This window comes from Pelobates fuscus, chromosome 11 (assembly GCF_036172605.1).
Source record: "Pelobates fuscus isolate aPelFus1 chromosome 11, aPelFus1.pri, whole genome shotgun sequence".
NCBI classification, from domain to species: Eukaryota; Metazoa; Chordata; class Amphibia; order Anura; family Pelobatidae; genus Pelobates; species Pelobates fuscus.
The window spans coordinates 125,932,653-125,953,557 of record NC_086327.1 but is presented as its reverse complement, the minus strand read 5'-3'; the positions used below and the strand labels follow the sequence as shown (position 1 = coordinate 125,953,557).

Genomic DNA, 20,905 nt, shown 5'->3' with positions numbered 1-20,905 from the left:
TGTGGCAGGAAAAAAAAAAAAGTGGTTTTGTTTTAATAAAAATAAAAAATAAAAATTTAAATGTGCAGGAAACTGTGCCGGAGACTTGGGAATTTAATCATTTCTCTTCAGGATGTGACTAAGAAATCATTCCAGAGAAAGACGGCATCTGAGAACAGCTGATCCTATGAACTTGAGAACCAAAGGAGGCTTCTGTCGCAGGATAATTTCTTTCCGATCTTAATAATGCCAGCACACGTTCTACTCGATGTTAACTGTGTGTCGACGTTGTGGGGTAGAGCTAGCAGAGTTCTCACAGGAGGAATGTTTGAACTACATCTACAGAAATAAAATAATTAGCAACATGGGGCCTACTAGGTCCCATATGAAGGCTGAAGCCTACGTGACTTAAAAAATGAAAGCTGTACGCTTGACGTTCCTTTACAGGAATCTGTGTTGTGGTTGAATATCCAGTTAGGGAAAGGAATGGCTAAGCAAACAAGTTGGTCGCATTTGTATATGTTGTAGCTCGACAACTAAGAGGCTATTCCTTGTAGTTTTTAAGACTGAGGCACTCTATTAGGATATTAATCTGATGGACAGGAAATATGCGGTCACAATGAAGCATTAACACATATAACCTATAGGCAATCGCGGGCCATCTACATAGGCTATTACATAAAAAGCTAATGTTAAGGGGGTGTAATACACTAATAACAATGGGAAGTCTATCCAAGTTTTGCAAAACACTAAAGTTTAAATAACCTTATAAATGTTGCACTTGAAATATTGTGTTAATGAATTCATCTTCTATCGAAAACATTTGTCAATTCTTCAATATATATGCATTTATAATTTCTGTTGATTTAAACCACTAGCGGACCCTTTTATGAAAAGGGCCATTTATTTGGTGTGGTTTTTTACAAATCATAAGGGTATTCATGATTCCACAAAAAACAAAGGCAGACTTTGTATAAGAGAGTATGGAAGTTTTTAGTAAACACTTTCATGACGTGCAAGAAAGGGTGATAAACTTGTGAGCCAGTAAAGCAGATGGCTGTGAAAGCACTTGGAGATAAATAACCTAAAAATCACAAAGCTCTATGAAAGGTTCTTCTAATGGGTTTAAAAGGACACATTTTCAGGAGGAGAGTAATGCTTAATCCCAGCACGGTAGAAGCATGTGATACATATTTCCCATGATGCTTGGCATCACACAAAATACAGTTTATATAATTACTTTACTGAGAGGGTAGTGGATGCATGGAATAGCCTTCCAGCTGAAGTGGTAGAGGTTAACACAGTGAGGGAGTTTAAGCATGCGTGGGATAGTTATTCTAGATATAAGATAAGGCCAGGGACTAATGAAAGTATTTAGAAAATTGAGCAGACTAGATGGGCCGAATGGTTCTTATCTGCCGTCACATTCTATGTTTCTTTAATGTCCATGCTGGCCATCTCTAAACTAAAGCAAATATCTTCCATATTCTGCATTGTACCAATAAGGATATGCTATGATTTAAACAAATTCTGTACTGCGTTGTTAAAGTGTATCTCTTTGCTATAACATTTTTGCATGAGAGGCAGTGTGTACAAGACAATGCCTAAAGATTTAGCGGTTTATGTTTAGTCCTTGTAAAAATATACATTTGATTGTGCTAGACTGTGGTATTGTAACAGAGGTTAGTTTAGTTACATACTAGGAAAATGTAATCAATCACTCCTACTACGGAGGCTGCCAGAACCAATCACATCTCTCCGCTGGTGAAGAACAATATTATGGGCAGGATCAGTCATGCTAAATTCTTAAAACAAGCCGTTTCACAAATATTATTTTCTAAGACGTGTATTTATTTTAACTTGTGAACATAGCCCTCCAAATATTATAAATACTGAACTATAAAATGTGTTTTATTTGAGGAAGAGATTCAAGATTCTCTTTAATCACACCTCACTTTTCAATTTTTACAAAATTCCTAAAACTCACAATATTTAAACTTTCGGGCTAGTATTTCCAAACATTAAATGACACTGTGATATACACACAATGCATCATATAAGTTAAAATATTTATTGCGCATGTTTGGACTGTACTTATAACAAATCACATTTTCCTCCTCTTCGTTAAAAAACATTTAAAATACGAGTAGTGTTTTTAACCGTGTCTATTTAACAAACAGTATTTTTTATTCTAATTTTCTATGAATATGAAATAGTTCTGCTCAGTCTCGTCTTGATGAATGCTTGAGTAACAAATTAAACCATTTATAAAAACAGATATAGACAGATATGTTATACATTATATATGAACACCATGTAAGTATATTGATCAATACTTTTGTCATTTCAAAGCAGATTCGATAATGTGTTTGTATACATTTAGCAAATGAAATGTTGCCGTGAAACAATGTTTTGTAAAATAATACTTGATTTAAACACGAATAATAATTCTAATTTGATATATTTTTGCCAATGAATCAGGCAGGTGTGAAGGTCAGATACACCTTACAGTTAACACGAAGAGGCAGCCCCCCTCCCCCCCATTGGTCTTGTGAAACTTTAAATGCTATTTCTTTTCCCTCTGTAGAAGCAGATAGGGTTCCCTGTGGTGCAGCTAAAAATATAGTATATTACACATTGTTTTTACAGCTCTCAGCAGCTCGACTGAAATTTTGTGCAGCTGAACTATCACGACTCTCAAAGTGATTGTTCATTGCTGAAACATTAATTTACCGTGCCTAGCCTCCCCCTCTCCCAGGCCAGTACAAAGGTGCTTCTCCAGAGAGACTTTATTGATGAACTGCAGTTTAAACAGCGCCTGATAGACAAGGTGTGATAGCACGGCTACCTAACTGGCTGATTCTGGTTTGACTGGCCTTCTACAGCTTGGACAAGTCTGCTTTATATCACATTTATTTATCGGACTTTTCTCATGTAGTGTTGTATCCAGAATGCTGCACCTGAATAATTATATAGCCATGAAAGAGAATATTGAATGAGAAAAAAAGTGCGCTGTGCCTTTTAAGATAATGCTTCATATATACATCTGTATATATATATATATACACATAAAGTGCAATCCCAAATGCACTATAGAGTGTAAACATATAATATATCTTGTGCCACTTGAGCAATGTGCATTTGGTGATAAAATATGTAGAAAAAGGGCACTTACTCATAAGACTTGAGACGGAGGATAAATATTTTTATACCCTTCCAAATTTAGGTAGTGCAAATCAGAGCATAAAAAGGAGACAAAAAATATATAGTGTAAATCTGTGACAAAAAAGAAAATGTAATGAACAACCAATCAACTCACAAGCGAGGAGCAGTGAAAGTTTTATTTTTTTGTCACAGATTTACACTATATATATATTTTTTTTGTCTCTTTTTTTTTTTTTACCTTTTTATGCTCCGATTTGCACTACCTAAATTTGGAAGGGTATAAAAATATTTATCCTCTGTCTCAAGTCTTATGAGTAAGGACAGTCAGGTACACAATATGAATTGTAAAATAAAATCTATGTTTCAAAAAAATGACATTATTATTATAGGGTACAGCCCATTGCTAACTTTTAGTTAAACCTTACATTATCTCTGCTTGGTTTTGCTTTATGGTTTAATAAAAATAGAAGTTGCTTTAAATTACGTATTTTCAAGTATCCATTACTAATCCTTTAAGAATTTCCACACACACACTATACAGTTTCGTGTTTGTATGTGTATGTGGTTGACATGTTTTTGAGGAGTCTTCTGAAATCACGGTTTTTGACAATCGTGTTATTAAAATGCTTCAGAAAAAGGACAGGTGGCCCAGGAGCACTAAGACTCCGGAATCCCAAAGCAACAGGCTACATGCAACTGGTGACACAAACGATAGGAGATAGCGAAAATGCATACCGTGGGTGTGTTAACTGCGTCATCTTCTAGGAATGTATTCTCAGCCTGGCAGCTGTTCTGGGTGTAGGAAAATGGTTCGGCCGTGGAGGCTTCTGGGAGTACTGGACCTCTCATCATCCTGACATTTTGAGACAAGAGGTTAACTGGGGATACCACTGCACTGGCCTGTGGAGACATCGATCATTGACAAATTAAACATGCAGTCCCAACCGTGACCAAATGGAATTCAAAACCATTACAAATGTAACTATTTTTGTCTTTCATTGAGAGGATTTTCAGTTAAAAGGACCACTCTAGGCACCCAGACCACTTCAGCTTAATGAAGTGGTCTGGGTGCCAGGTCCTTCTAGGGTTAACCCATTTTTTCATAAACATAGCAGTTTCAGAGAAACTGCTATGTTTGTGAATGGGTTAAGCCTTCCCCTATTTCCTCTAGTGGCTGTCTCACTGACAGCCACTAGAGGCGCTTGCGTGATTCTCACTGTGAAAATCACAGTGAGAGCACGCAAGCGTCCATAGGAAAGCATTATGAATGCTTTCCTATGTGACCGGCTGAATGCGCGCGCAGCTCTTGCCGCGCGTGCGCATTCAGCCGACGGGGAGGAGAAGAGGAGGATCGGAGGAGGAGAGCTCTCCGCCCACCGCTGGAAAAAGGTAAGTTTTTACCCCTTTCCCCTTTCCAGAGCCGGGCGGTAGGGGGTCCCTGAGGGTGGGGGCACCCTCAGGGCACTCTAGTGCCAGGAAAACGAGTATGTTTTCCTGGCACTAGAGTGGTCCTTTAAGGATGTAGAAATTCTTTAGAGAACATCTGTGGGTGGTTTAAATTGAATCCAGGGTTGCATGAATATGCAGATCTATAACTGCTGTAGAATCTACAACTCCCATGATGCATTACCGTCTTTAATGCTTCCTCCTGTGCCATGTTGGCAAGAAACAGACCCTTCCAAAAGAACACACTATGGTTAAAACTCAATCATTGGCTTTGATCATAAACAAGATTTGCAGTAACACCTTGGTATTAAAACCAAAAGCAGAGCAAGACAAAAAATAAAAATGTTAAGAGAATTGTACAAATTGTAACATTTCTATACCTCCAAGCACATGACAGCATGCGCATCTGAAATGTCAGTTTATGCGTCATACCACCCACTGGTTACATATGATTTAACAGAAATAAAATTATGGAAATGTAAAGATCATCAGCTATTTATGAATAAGAGCCACAGAGTTACCAGAATGTACTTAAATTACATAAAAGAAGACCGCTGCTGATTTAATACCATTTCTAACGAACAGAAAATATCAGAAATAAATAAGGTTCAGGCTCAAAGAATAGCGTTTACTATTGCCTGCCCACACTGTCTTTCTTACCATCTCAGAGCACCAAGTATTTCCTAGTCACAGCTTAGACGGCAGGTTTGTACCATACAGGCTGTATAAATATCGTGCTTGTAAGTGCTAAGAAACATTGTCTGCGATCCCACTCAGGGCAAGGACCAATCACCATGTAACTAAATCTACATAGTAGGCATGCAATCTATTTCCCCAGAAAGTCTGTCGTATACTTTTCTATTGTGAGAAAGCCAACAAAGAGATTACGTTGTTAACAGAAAACAGCTGCAAAGCAAAATCTTTAATTCGAACCTCCACCATTAGAACGTGTGTTCGTGTATTACAATTACAGCTAAAATGTTCGTCAAAAAAGACACGCGCTAAGACTTTGGGCGACTTGCCTGAAATGCTTAAGGTGAATAAAAAAAATAAAAATAAAAAAAATGTTTTTGTCTAGTCTGTCTTTTTGATTCCGGTGTGGTACCAATGTTTTTAAACAACCAAATAAAGCGCCATTTATCATTTCAACCCATCTTCTGTGGCACATATTTTAAAACTTGGGAAAGGTTTTTAATGTATTAAGCAGCTTTATATATTAACTCTTTCTTGTGGATGATTGGAATTTGAAGCATTTGCTTAGAAAATCCACTATACAACTGAACTGATCTTTACTTGCACTCTCTATAACTTAGTTTTTTGTGACCATCTTCTGTGGCGTTTGTGTTTTTGGCTCTGTACAGTCTAACGTATCCAAGTGCAACATGAAAAAAAACAAAGGATTGCTTTATACCTTTATCACCTGATATAGATAGAACTGGGAGGATTCTTCGGGGGGGGGAGGGGGGGGGAGGGGGGGGAGGGGAGGGTAGGAGGGAGGTAACCTTTGCAATTATGTGGAAATGCACTGGTACTACTTCTTAATTAGGTTAAATTCTAAATACGTTATTTTGGTTTACCTGTAGTCTATATGACAGAGGGAATAGGACATCGTGAAAGGAACCCCCCTGCATGATGCTGCAAGGTGGAGGTCCCAGTAGCGCCAAGGGAGACTTATCTGGAGAAAAGGGGAGTTATTCATTTTTTTAATTTTTTTTTCCACACATGGGCGAGGGATCCAACTGATAAAGGGCACAAGTATTCCTTTAAAGGCAGACTATTACCTCAAAATTAAATATAATCCTTTCATAAAATGTTGAAAGGACATTTAAAAAAGAATTTTAAAAAAGTATATGTTAAAAAAACAAAAAACAAAAACAAAAAAAAAAAAACAACCCACAGAATTCACCCTTACTTTTAGTATGTGACAAAATCCTTCAGCCATATACAAGCACCTTTGGTCAGGCGGTGTAGAAAATAGCCCCTATGGTCTTCCCTGCTTCTGCGCAGGGAGTTAAGCAGGGGAGACCATAGAGACACGGTACGATCAGAGTTGCATGTATATGGCTCAAGGATCCTTTTATATACGAAACGTAGAGATGAGTTTCTCTTCTTTTTTTTTTTAACTACATACACAACTTAAATTTAAAATATAGATTATCTATCTATCTATATCTATACACACACACACACACACACTTTAATACCTGATATAAGGATTATCAAAAATCTAAACCACCTTCTGTGTGGCATGATTAATCGGATTACAAAAGTTACAAACTTGCAAAGTTTATTTTTTCCATATTCATTGTGCATTTGAATGAAGATTAAAAGTCAAAACACAAGAACCAATAAAAACTGAACATGTAACATCGTACGAACGACTTTCAGGTAGACTGTAGGAATAGAGATATGTCTCACAGCAGAGTGTCTTGCTGACCACAATGTCAGTCTCCAAAATGCAGATACACCAAAAGATGTTTTCCCAATAAGTTTAGCGGCAGCAGAAAGCAGATGTTGCTGCAAACAAACACGCTGTTTACTTTGTGCTTCAAGTCACAAATAAACGAGCAATGTAAATAGGAACGTTTGCTATGCAAAAATGAGTTTAGCTTAAAGCACCATGCTGTAACTGTCACTGAGGTCTCCGGTAACAGCTGATTTCTAAAGTTACGTATTTGCCTTCGACACAGATGATTTGTTCGGGATGCTACGCAACAACCACGTCTATCTTTTATATCTCGCTAATTATTGTTTTGGACAGCACATTAGCTCCTGTCGGCATGGTTAATAGACCGTGTAGCTTTGCATACGAGCTGGGAATATGAAAAGAAAACGATTTATTAGCAAGATAGCAATTAGACCCAACGGTGACACTGTGGTTTCATAGAGGTGAATGGGAGTTGTGCATTGGCAGGCTATTTTGGTAAAAAAGAAAAAAATTGGTAGAAATGTTTTTGCTTTTAGGAATAACTGTAGTTGTGAAGATTATTTTAATGAGTAATACGTATAAGAATGTAGCCATGTAGTATGCTGTTCTATTAACAAACACATTTTAATTTAGATTTACTTTGTATAAAAGGTTGTAAAGGCACAGATTGGCATCCAATGTTAATTAAAAGTATCCCATGATGCAGTGCATGTTGGCTCATGAGGACACATTTGTGTGTAGGGTACCATGGGGCAAAACTTCAAAGGCTCTTCTAAGAAGATGCAGAGTGTGTGTATATAACCTGTGTATCGGGTGCAATGAGAATGGCTGTACCTAGAAATGTTAGGGGTAAGTTAGTTATAGTTACTTCCAATGCACTTCTCACCCCAATGGGAATGCAGGACCATCACACCCTTACAATGACTCAATGAACTGGGCTCTGTGAGTAATGAACCTCTTAAATAATGATTGCTCTTTAAAAAGATTTACCTTCTACAAGACTCCAGACCTTGCCAGTACAGTCATGCAATATGGACACTCTGAATGACCAGTTGCTAAATATCTAAGAATACTATTTATTTCTGTATATACTGCACGCTGACTTGTTTCTATGTTTCGTGTATGGAAATGAGAGAACTGTTGCATCACCACCTAATATTATCTTTGTTTTTTTTTTTATGAAATGTGCACTTTACACTTTTTTTCAAGGTTTGCTTTAGTATATTGGAGGCATACAGCACCAACGTGGTGTTCTCATAAATAAATGCATGATATTGTCATTGTCACACCTGATCTTTTGACAATGCTCATACAGCTCACGGTTGTCATGACAGCCATGATTCCGCAATATGTGATATTGGGGGGTTACGTGCAAACCACGGTGAGATGACAATCTGACATTAGTTTCTCTCGTAAAGCCGCAACCCATTAATAACAAGGAGGATACAAAGTCATTTACTGCATTATACAGACTGATCAACTCTGAACTGGGTTTCATGGTGTGAAATTACATTTATTTCTACTCTCAAAAGGGACACATTTTAAGCGTATTTATTATTTATTTATTTTTATCTTGATTCCTTTAGTTTTCTCAAATTTTTTGCAATATTTATTTAAACCCAACAATTGTAATGGGTTTGTATTGTGGATTGTCTTCTAAATCATTTAAAAAAAAAAAATTAAGTGACCAGTTTTCTGCATATACGTATCGAGAATACATCCATGCATACAGTTCTACCGCAACATGTTGACCACCTGACCTTACTTTCTTTATATAGTTTTTCGAAATCTTACAAACAACCACAATATTTTTTTTTTCTCTTTACTTTTGAGCCATTTTAAAATCTGTTTCGGCTACCCTGGCCTGCAGGTGTGACTTACAGCTCAGCAATCCACTACTTAAAGGGTAACTCCAAGCACGGTATTCACTAAAAACCCGTTGTAGTGGTCATGATGCCCTGTTTCCCAGTATGACGACAAATGATTTTGCAATGGCTTGCCCTCTTACCTGCCGGGCATCAAAGCTCTTGGGTGGTGTGATCCCCACCAGGGATATAGCTCCAAACAATCCAAAAGCAGCAAAGTTAGGTCCAATAAAAAAAGTACTTTTAATATAAAAAAAATTATATATATAAATATATTATAAAATAGTAATAAAAAGTTATAAACAATCCACTTTACGCGTTTCTCCTTGGTAGGCTTTATCAAAAGTGTTTATGAAGCCTACAAAGGAGAAACGTGTTAAGTGTATTGTTTATAACTTTTTATTACTATTTTATATATTTTGTATTACTTTTATTATTTTTTTTAATATTAAAGTACTTTTTTTAATTGGACCTAACTTTGCTGCTGTTGGATTGTTTGGAGCTATATCCCTGGATGGGATCATACCACCCAAGCGCTTTGGATTGAGCAAACCGGAACTTGCTCTTTAGCATGTGAGTAGGTTTCACTTATTTATTTCGGCTTACACTCCTTTTTACGGTGTACACTATTGTTGTTCTGTTTGTTTATCTCCACATATACACGGACGGAAGAATTTATATTTACACCTGTATCCTTGAGTGGGAATCATACCACTTCAAGCGCTATCAGAGGAACCAGGTTTTACGGCTCCATTACACGTGAGTGTACATTTTATAGTTTTTACCTACCCTTGCTCCGTAACTCTACATACTTCACCATATAAGATTATTTGTTTATTTTTTATGAGGATACCCCCTACCCCACCTATAATTAGAAGAATTAACTCTACACTTGATCCATAGGCGGGGATTATTCCGCCCAGGCACATACACTGGAGCTTATTTTTGTGCAATTGTGTTGACTGACTTATAGCTACCGATGGACAAATACAGACATGTTTTTACTATCCAATGGGTTGCCAAGAATCATAAAATTTGTAATTCAACAGAAAAGCTGGTCACCTGTTCTAGGAAAACCACAAGAAGGAACTTAGAGTTATGCATTTTCTTTACAGATGTGTTGGCTGCACACAAACAGAGAATGCAATGCCGATTTGGGTGCTAAATTTACAGAAGGAAGTTCTTAATAAGTTAAAGATAAGGATCCCTGCTAAATTTGAGTAAAAATATGGCAACATTTACTTGATTTTCATATAGTTTCCATGTTTGTAAAGTGGGGGATCATTGAGAAAGAACTACACCATTAAAGATGCCTGTCCTAACATGCCCTATCTGTTCTTCACGTGGCAGCAAAGGTGAGCTAGGGCCCATCCTTAGCCTTATATCATGTACAGCTTGTTATTCTCACTGGCGTTTAGCCCAGAAACCAATTTCGGACCACACCTGGCTCATCATTTGAAGAAATGCAAGCTCGTTCCTGTCCAAGCCTTACCAACACAGAGAGAGAAGGATCTTTAGAAGGATTTCAGAACCTTTTTTACAGAGATATTTTGTGTCAAATGTTATGTTTAATTTGTGCAAAATTGGAGATATAAATCTAAAAATATTAAAGTTCACCTATCGTGAGATAATAAGATGACATCACACAATTTTAAGAGGAATGTGTGTGTGTGTATATTTTATATATATATATATATATATAAATTTAGGCAACTTGCTAGTAAACCTATAAATACGTTTTTTTTCTCAATTTAAGGCACTAAAATGGAACAAGCATGTTTAGAAGAAGCATTATATAAAAGAAATGGACATTTGCCATCATAATATGGCATGCATCTTGTCTGGAATAGACCCGTGTAAATAATTATAATACTTGTTTAGCTCATTCACGTAAGACCATCATTCAGTGTTTAAACTTGGTACATGATCTTACTAAACCGTAAAAGGAATCCAAACGTGAATCTCTTGCTTGCTTTGCCTAGACGGACATTGGCTGAAACTCATGCATGAGAAGTACTATGATTGGCTAAAAATATATTCTATATTGTAGAATAAAATTTAAATAAATTATTTTCTATGCCAATACTTTCAAATTAAAAAGGGGTAAACACCTTGAACAGGTTTAAAAAAAAAAAAAAAAAAAAAGCAGGAATAGCGCACAATGACAAAATAATATGTGAAAGATAAATAATAATTATGAATATTTTCCCTTTTCATATATAGTGACTTATAACAATACGAAAATAAAAATCAACTGTAAAGTTAGAATACTAAACCACAAAAATATTGAAAAGACCAAAAAGGGGAATAGAAGGATTACAAACTGTCACATAAACTAGGGCCAATTAAACTAGAAATGAACAACAAGCAATAGTATTACTCTGCTATAAAATCAGCAATTTCAATAAAAATCCAAATAGTCTATTTATAGTCACTATCGTTTTGTCTCTTGGTCAATGTGACCGAATCGTGATTGTAAGATTCGTCTGTTAGGAGATAAAGGTCTCATTGCAAAGTGACAAAGTGACATTTGAAGTGGTTTTTGCAGAGCATAGTTTATAAAGTGTGTTCGATATTTATTACATTTATAAAAGGGATTAGTGTCGAGATACATACATCAATAAGTGTCAATTTGAAAACACTTTTCAAGACTCTTTTCCCATAAAGAATACAAATGTTACACAAAACAGCAGAGGACACACCTTTTTACACGAAAACCAATTTGTATAAAAGCTAATAATATACTATGATCACATCAGATTGCTAATGCTAAACACAGTACACGTGTTTTGGTGCAGTTATGTATGGGTAGCACTGCACATATAAAGCAAAAGGTGATTTAGAGAGAATTAGCTCATTCTACAATAGAATCATTCTGTATTCCCCTGTCTTGTTCAGCAAAGCATTATCCTTGCAACATAATTGTATGGCTATTATTGGAAATCTAGCACAGAAATACTACAGATGTGGCCTTTGAATTAAAGCGAAATGGACAATGGCACTTGATTTATTTAAAAAATTGAAAAAAAAATAAAAAAATTAAAATTGCTATAGACACTAGATAATATGTCCCTTTCCGATCTTTTGTTCAGAAAAAAAGAATTCAGTAAGGAGTACGTGGAGTCTACAAAGATAAAAGAACAATTAGGGTCTATTTGTACTTAAGATTACCACCTAAGTATACTACAGAATATAAATAAATACATTAATAAAATTTCTAAGAACTTTGGTGGGTCCAGTTCACTACATTTAAAAATTATAAATAAAAAGTTCATGGTATTTTTGTATTGAATAAAAATATATGGCAATCACTGCTTTATTATAACGATATTCTTGCACACCGATTGGAGGAGATAGGTATAATGTAGGATTAAAGGGCTTTCTCTTAGAGAAACAGCTGTAGATCTAGAACCACAAGCGAGAACGCAGGTGGATCAGGTGTTTGAAGAAAACTACCTGTCATTTCCTCTGACCAGGGATATGAATCCGTAGTCTGAGTGGATTTTTGGTAGACAGAAGGAAACAAAAATAAAAATAAAAAAGCAACGTACAGTATGTAGAACTACATTCCAGTTAATGTTTCCAATTTTTCCGTTTGTAAGTGTTATTATGTATAGTGTAATTGCTATCTTGTCACCAGAACCATTGTGTCCAGAACCAAGCGCAGGACCTCTCCACCTCCCACTACAACAATCATTTGATCGGGCAGGGAAGACCAGAGATCTGTGCGGTTGACTGCACCCCATAAACTTCTTCCTTTCGTAGTGCAAGTGATGTACCAGAGGTAGCAAAACTGCACCCTATAAAATAAACATACAATATAAGGTGGAGTATCTTCCTCTAAAATACCCAACAAGTGGGTCTCCGTCCATCTCATTACATTAGGAATTGCACCTTTAATGCTAAATCATATAATACAATAAATACATTTAAATTATATTTTAAAAAAACAGGGCAATTCTCCCTCCATTGCCTGACTTCCTACATAATTGTTGATGCAACCCATTTTTTTTTTTTTTTTATTTATCAGCATAAGCTTTTCCAGCTGTGCAAATTCAGCAAAACTATAAAGGCACAAATAATTATGGGTATGTTACAAGGAAATTATATTCCAAAACAAGCTTGTAATAATTCCTTTTATGTACTGTGCAGTTTCTCCTGACACCTGCCTTTTTGGTAAGTGTAGTCATACTCCTCCGATACACAGACTGAACGGAATCTGCCATTTTGCTTCGCTAGCAGAATCTAAGTCGAGATAGCGCTAGTGCTACTGTAACTTTTTTGACATTGCGTTCACAAAACAATGTTCCCTCAAAGGTTCTATTTATTTTATAATCTGCTAGAAAACAAGCCCAATCCCTCCTGCACTTAAACCCACATTAGGACTAGGACTGGTGTTTAGTAAATAATTCTGAGCCATCTGAAATAGAAAAATTAAACATCTTCCAAGATATTCACTAAAGCATCAAAATGTTTAGAATTCAAACTGAATTTAAATTTTCAGCTAGAATGTCAAATAAAAAATAAACTTTCACTTTAGTTATGTTTAAAGTTTGCCGTTCTAATTTATTTATTCAAGTTTCGTTTCCTCCCATATGTTTTTGCTGTTGATCCAAAAGAAGGCAAAACCCAGTTTCAAGTGCTTAAAATTTTGCCATAAACTAGGAAAATTACTTCTTGACCCCCAGAATGGCACATATCTCCTTGGATCAAGAAGCGGTTACCCCACTAATAAAAAAAAAAATAATAATATCCCTGAATATTTTGTTTTTGTGAGTATTCGTCCAATAGGTGTTTAAACATCTGTACAAACTCTGATAAAACCACCTCTTCAGCCATAGAATTCCGCATCCTTATTGTTCTTACTTAAGAAAACCCTTTCCTCTGCCTTAGACTAAATCTCCTTTCTTTCAGTCTAAATGTGTTACCTCGTGTCCTATGTATAGTCATGGAATTTTTTTTAGATAAATAATTTGGAAAGTTTTTCGTCCACTACTGAATCATTTGGAAAGCTTATTAAATTGAGGCTTTAGTTAGAATTAACCTTGAATTCCTGACAGTTTACACTTTAATGACTAACCGTCACAGTAAGAGTTGCTATAAAAATGCGGTGTCAGTAGGTTTGAGTTACCTTGGCGACTGTCTGTTCAGCTACTGTGCTTGGCCGTCTTTGCCGTGCGTCAATCCTGGCCTCTACCGGGAAGCTACTGCGATGGGATTTAAGCCTTTCCACTAACAAATAATAAATAGCAGCAAAGTGATTGTAGCTGTGATTCTGTAGTGACTGTAAAAGAGATAAAAAAAAATATAGAAAAATAAATACAAAAACGTCAAGAATAAGAATGATATTCAAACACTTTTCTTTACAATTAGTTTACACACAATTATAAATTAAATTCACTGTGAAATACTTTCTACAATAAATCAAAATTAAATTTTTTCAATGAAGATATAACACAGTAAACAATTGAACGGAAAAAAAAAAAGTTAAAGAATAAAAGCATGCATATGTCTATATAATATGATAAACATGGTAAAAAGACACCCGAATTGCAAAATACCTGAAGAAAATAACATCAACAAAAAATAAAATCTACAATTCATATACATGTTATTATAGCTAAATTGTGCAGTTTGGTTGTAATATTCTATCAAAAATAGTCTGACTCTTAAAAATAATTAAAGGATCACTATAGGGTCAGGAACACAAACATGTATTCCTGACCCTATAGTGTTAAAACCACCATCTAACCCCCCTGGGCCCCTCATGCCTCCATAAATATAGCAACATCTTGCTGTATTCAAGCCAGAAGCTGTAGATCTGCATGCTGTTTGCCTCAAAAAAAAAAAAACAAGCAGTCTGCTGACATCATCAGAAGTGGAAGTCTGATCCAATCACAATGCTTCCCCATAGGATTGGCTGAGACTGACAATGAGGCAGATCAGGGGCAGAGCCAGCATGATTCAAACACAGCCTTGGCCAATCAGCATCTCCTCATACAGATACATTGAATTAATGAATCTCTATGAGGAAAGTTCAGTGTCTGCATGCAGAGGGAGGAGATACTGAATGTTTGGATGCATTTTAGGCAGACATGACCAGTGAAGTTATCACTAGGCTGTAATGTCAACATTGCATTTTCTCTGGTAAGACAGCAAAAAGCCTGAAGATAATGATTCTATTCACCAGAACAAATTCAATTCAATAAGCTGTAGTTGTTCTGGTGACTATAGTGTCCCTTTAAATACCATTTAAATACAATACATTTTAACCTTTGCAAATCCTTAGTTTGGAGTATTTTACTCTTTAAATTCTGTTCTTCTTATGGAATGAAATCAACTCCATAATTAACAAATATAATAAACTGTTAGCAGATTCCTAAGCACTGTTAATGCATAAATGTATATACGGTACGTTAAACAAAAAAATGCACTTAATGCAGTCCATTTTCTTAGTTTTAGAAAAATAAAGATATCAAGAGAATCTAACTATGGGTATTATGAAAATGTTGAACCTTATCACCTATAATAATTGACTGTTTAATAGCTCATAATGTCTTTACCAGTCTGCCATCATGTATGCAAGAAGCAGATATACTTTCTATCACCATCTAAAAAGTGAATAAGGGGGTGCTCACCACTATTTAGAAGTGTAAAAACTATGAGCAATTCGTACAGGCTTCGTTCGTGTTAGAAGTGTTACTGCTGAATATAAACATCACCTATTTACTATGCACTAATATTCCGCTCCTGTGAAATGTAACCAGAAAACACACCAAAAGGAATCTTTTCCTAAAATCTTTAATAATCGTTTTTTGTATTTTACTGGTTTGGTTAATTCATATACATATCATATTGGTGGGTAGTTTCCAAGTGGTCTACGCAATATCAACAGAGCCCTTGACATTTTTAATTTAATTTTGGGGTAGTAAACAAATTTATAAAAAGGAAATTAAATTATATCTGCGTAATCTAACCAACAACTCCAAATGATACAGTAACTCAAATCAACATGTCTATAAATACCACATGTATAGTAAGTTTTTTTTCTGGTTATAAATTTTATATATATACATTATATTATTTTTTGTGTGCTGATGTTTGTGCCCTATTTGCCCTATTTACTGTTCTCAAATTTTCAAGCCTGACATTTGTTTTGATCTTTCTCTATTGAACTACGGCCTACCAACACGTGCAGACAGTCTTGCAGGTCTCTGAATCGCAATAAAATTTATCAGATAAAAGTACTTAAAAATGTTGATGCCTTAGCACAATATAAATTGTAATGTTCATATTCTGGTTTAAATCCTGACACATTCTGCCACTCTAATATCCATCCATATTCATTTACCCAGACACCCTGATCCCACCTCTATGGTTTCCCCTGACAAAGACGGATCTTCCCTCTATAGTTGGTGTCTCCCAGACACACTGATCTTTTCTCTATGTTTTTTTTCCCTAGACACACTGGGTTAACACTATAGTTTTTGTCCACAAAACACGGATCTCACCTCTATGGCTCCCTTACCTCTCTGGTTCCCACAATGAAACCCTAACCTCACCTCTATGGTTTTTGTCCCCCAAAACACCCATCTCATCTCTATGGTTGGTGTCCTCCAGACACACTGATCTCATCTCTATTTTTCCCCTAGACACACTGGGTTCACCCCTATGGTTTTTGTACTCCAGAGACACACTGATCTCACCTCTATTGTTTTTTGTTGGTCTATTCCCAGGCTATGCATGAGCCTCAAGACCTGTTCATTGTATTCTCCAATTGATGTTTCTTTGTCCTGATTTTGTGCGTACAAAACAGGTCTGTGCACGGGGACTTCAGCCATCATCCACTTGTGCTCTTTGATTTGAGCGATGGAAAGACGTTTTGAAGGCTCCAGAACCAGCATCCTCCTTATTAAGTGCTCGCATTCTACAGTTAAACAGAGAGGCAACATATTATTTTACCTCGAACGAAAACAGGAATCTTGCCCAGTGAATGCCAGACAAATGAGTAATTAAATTCGTCATTTCAGGAACTATGCTTTCATCAACTCCTAATATCAAATTATCTTTGAGTCTAACTTTTGGAGGCTCCAGTTTCTCTACATTAGCATTCGAAAAGGGTTTAGCTTTTGACAGACTCATTTTTTTTAATCAATATATTTTCTCTCATTCTGAATCAAAACACAATCTTTAATTCAGTGGAAGTAAATATGCTTAGTGTAGTAATATGCCAAAATGCCGAACTCCATAACGGTGTTTTAATTGTGTGAAAATAAGCAAAATCTCCCAAATGTTTCATGCAGTTTAAATCGCACATACTGGAAGCAATGGTTGTATATGTTGGCATACACTCTACAGCTGAAGGCATTTCATTTACCTCTCATAGACAGGAGCACAAATAGGAAAATATTGCGCTAAGGAGGTCCCAGATCAAATAACATGTTTTATGATGTCATGGATAATTTAGCTATGACGTGTAAACAAAAATTGAAAGTCACTAAAGCACAAATTGTCAGGGAATCGAAGTGAATTCGGAGTAAATGTCAAATTTTGGGTCAAATAACTAGATCATAAAAAAAGACTCCAAGTAAGTGTTGTCTGCAGATTCACTATTTTGGCCTGAAATTAGAACTTCACTTTAAAATCCCCTTCATTGTACACTTTAGGGTATAGATCTTAACCCAGTTACAAAGTGACAATTAACAAGTTTTATTTTGTAATGCTTCCATCTTTTATACATTGTGCTACCAAATTACTAGCAAAGGTGTAGAAATAAATCGGATACAATAAACATTCTTTGGGGTGGGAGGCTGTGAACACAAAGCATTCTTTCCAGCCGCCATTTTGGAAGAGGTATACTTGATCTTCAGGGAATCTTTTACTCTACACATTTCCTAATAATAGTGCCAGCACAAAGCATATTTTATGTGTATACCAGTCAGACACTCACTATTGACCACGTTTTGCAGATGACAGAAAGTACCTTTGAAGATGGAACCACATAAATAAACAAACGATATGAGAGTTTGTATTTATTTAATGTGGACAAGTCACGTTAACGCTCTCCATGACACGTCTGATAATGCAAGCTCTTACACTAGCTTTATAGTATCTCCAATAATACAATGGCTGTAATGTGCCCAAGTGATGCAGGGACAGAATGCATTTATAATGAGCAGTAGGAAACTGAGGCCTCTAAGGATCAATCTATAATTGACACAGTATAACTCATGTTTTTACAAACCATCATTCACGATTAGGCTCCAAACTATTTTTCACTAATACACACACACACTTTTATTTTAATTTTTTTAAGCGTACCTTTAATAAATATTTACTTTTTACTTCCACAATGACATGTGGGTTCTCTGTAGAACATTGCTCTCTAAAAACACAATTAGTTTGCTTTTTCTAAAGGCCACATATTTAGTTCTTTTAACTTTTCAAGCCGGTTTGGAAGTACAAGAGGACTTCTTGACCTCATGACAAGCAATTTCAAAATGAGGTATAATCATCCAATTATATGACCGCTATAATGCAGGTTGTTTACTTGCTCAGGGAACATATTATAACCACTAAACTCTGTAACTTGTACCTAAAATAAATGGGCCAATTACCCTCTAGAGCTGTGATGACTAATTCAATTTCCCATGATGCTTAGCCAAGCTAAATACGAACATTGTTATTGACTATCACTGCGAACTGCCTTTCCTATTGTCTACAATGCCCTGGAAATTTTTGAGAACTACATTACCCATGATGTCTAAATGATGGCCCAAACTGATACTTTAAGATACCAACATGGATTACAAATAAATGGCAGATAAAACAATGGAACAATCATATATATTTGTGGATGCTCAAAGAAGGTGGCCACACTATTACAGAGTTACAAAGTCTTGTGGTTGTCAAATCAGAATAGATTTTTGGCCAGTTGGGGGTCACACACATTTTGTGTTACTATGTCACACTGTCAATTATTTGTCTAGCGTGAAGAGGGACTTTAAGCAGAATATCCAATGTTCCTTGCATGATGCACTTCTTGCAACATTGGTAATTGGGAGGCAGCCGGAGATAATAATTATATTATCCATTATCTACAGATCCCAGCAATTACATATATAACAACACATTTTACTATTTTAATAAGCATTTCTGGTTAACCTTTGATGTCTAGATATCCATTATAAGGAACCAGTGCATGCACCCAAAACCACCTCATCTAATGGAAGTAGTCTGTGTGTAGTGTCCCTGTCCCCTTAAACCTGCAATCTAACACATTACAGTGCCAAAGAAACTGCAATGTTTAAATTGCAGGGCTAAGACTACCTAGAGTGTCTGTCTACCAGACAGCCACGAGAGGCGCTTCCTGCTGTCTCAAAGAGTTTAACTCCACGAGACGACGCAGGAGGTTTTCTTCTAAAGCCTAATTAGAGGCCTAAATGTGTGCATAGTGCTCGCCAAGCATGCAGATTAGGTTCCTCACCTACTGAATTCGGGTAAGGCCGACCCAGTGCTGAGGAACCTCGGAGCAGAATCAGCTATGTGTTTAAAGGGTTATTTAAACCTTTCATGGCTGGTGGGGGTGAGGCAGATGGAAACTTTAGTGTTAAGCATTCCTTGCGTTTTGTATTCCTAACAAAAAAAAGTCTGTATTTTGAACATGAGAAGGTGTTATTTGTCTTAAAAGAACACAATTTTATAGAGATACCAATGCATGGCTTCACCACCCTTAACAAGAAGAAATTTAAAGCCAGATATGTGGCTCATTTCTTTCGGTATTTCCATCCAAAGTCTCAAGAGAGGAGTTTTTCTTGCAAACATAAAATGGATTAAATGATCTTCACACAAACACACAGAAAAAATAAAATAGTCAAAAGGGATATGCAGTGTAGACCGCAAGAAAATGTAACAAAAAAAAAAACCCAAAACAGATTAAAAGCCACAAAATCGATCTTGTTATGTTTAATTGTCAGGAGACTGTTCATTTACAGACACGTAGAGCAGATGAGCTCTGCTAGAGTCGCTTGCCACTCGGGACAATAGTTCTCATGCAGCGCAATGATTTTAAATAAATTCATTATTGCTCAGCTCCAACTAGAACGAATATTTAAAACTACTCTACTTCCTGGAACATTAAAGTGAGTGTCAAGCCGTCGATCTTTGAGGCTGTCATTGTTCCAGCCTGAACGCAATGATCAACAATACGATCATTTTTTTAAGTTTCAGTTTAGGCGGGCAGACTCTCGTGAAGATTGCAGCTTGTCACCTTTGGGGGGTCTTTGCATATTCTGGGTACAGTTGCTGCGGGTGCAGCAGAGGTGACTATGTACTTAAGTGTCCATGGAGGATCTCAACAGAGACCCTCAATAGATATCGTCGCACAATGAGCAATACAATTCTGGATTCCAACAGTCATCACTTTAACCGTTTCACATCATCACACTTTTTTGAGTAGTATTTATTTGAAACAAATGTAGCATAGGACAGCAAATTTTTCTTCTTTCTCAATGAGTGCTATCCACATACATAAAAAATTATATATAAACACATTTTAATGTTCGTCCATTATAGAAATATTGAGAAGGGTACAATTTTCTTACTGTTTGGGAAGAGGGATCTGCAACCGCACAGGCTCTCAGTAATGGGCAGGACTAGAATGAAGGGGTTGAAGACTTATATACAATTGGAGTATATAGTGTGTACAGTTGTTGTGGTCTCCCTCCCCTCCCCCAACTAATTTGCAAAACACCAACTATTACAGGCAAAAGGCATTATGAGCACCTGACATTAATTCAATTAATTTGGCTTAAATAATATAACATGCAAACAAATATTCTGTTGGCATTCTAAGTACCCAGTTTATTCTCCAACAAACACATTTCAGAAATTCACATGTGTGTTGGCAGCACACATCTTCTTGTAATGGAAACTATAAAAACATTGTCTCGCTTCCAGTCATGTGAGGCACGGCACACAAAGCCTATCAATGCAAACCTTTTAACAGGCAGACATTTTGTTC

At 36.2% G+C, this 20,905-nt stretch overlaps 1 protein-coding gene across 1 annotated transcript in view; it reads right to left on the bottom strand.

Annotated features, from left to right (window-relative positions):
* The window catches only part of SIK2 (salt inducible kinase 2), a 122,416-nt gene that overhangs the window by 10,687 nt on the left and 90,824 nt on the right, over positions 1-20,905 (bottom strand). Inside the window, exons 7-9 of the mRNA XM_063436489.1 lie at positions 16,590-16,810; positions 14,015-14,167; positions 3,880-4,044 (exon numbers count right to left, since the gene is read on the bottom strand). Coding sequence (XP_063292559.1) covers positions 3,880-4,044; positions 14,015-14,167; positions 16,590-16,810 — 539 coding nt within the window. The remainder of the gene's footprint in view (positions 1-3,879; positions 4,045-14,014; positions 14,168-16,589; positions 16,811-20,905) is intronic.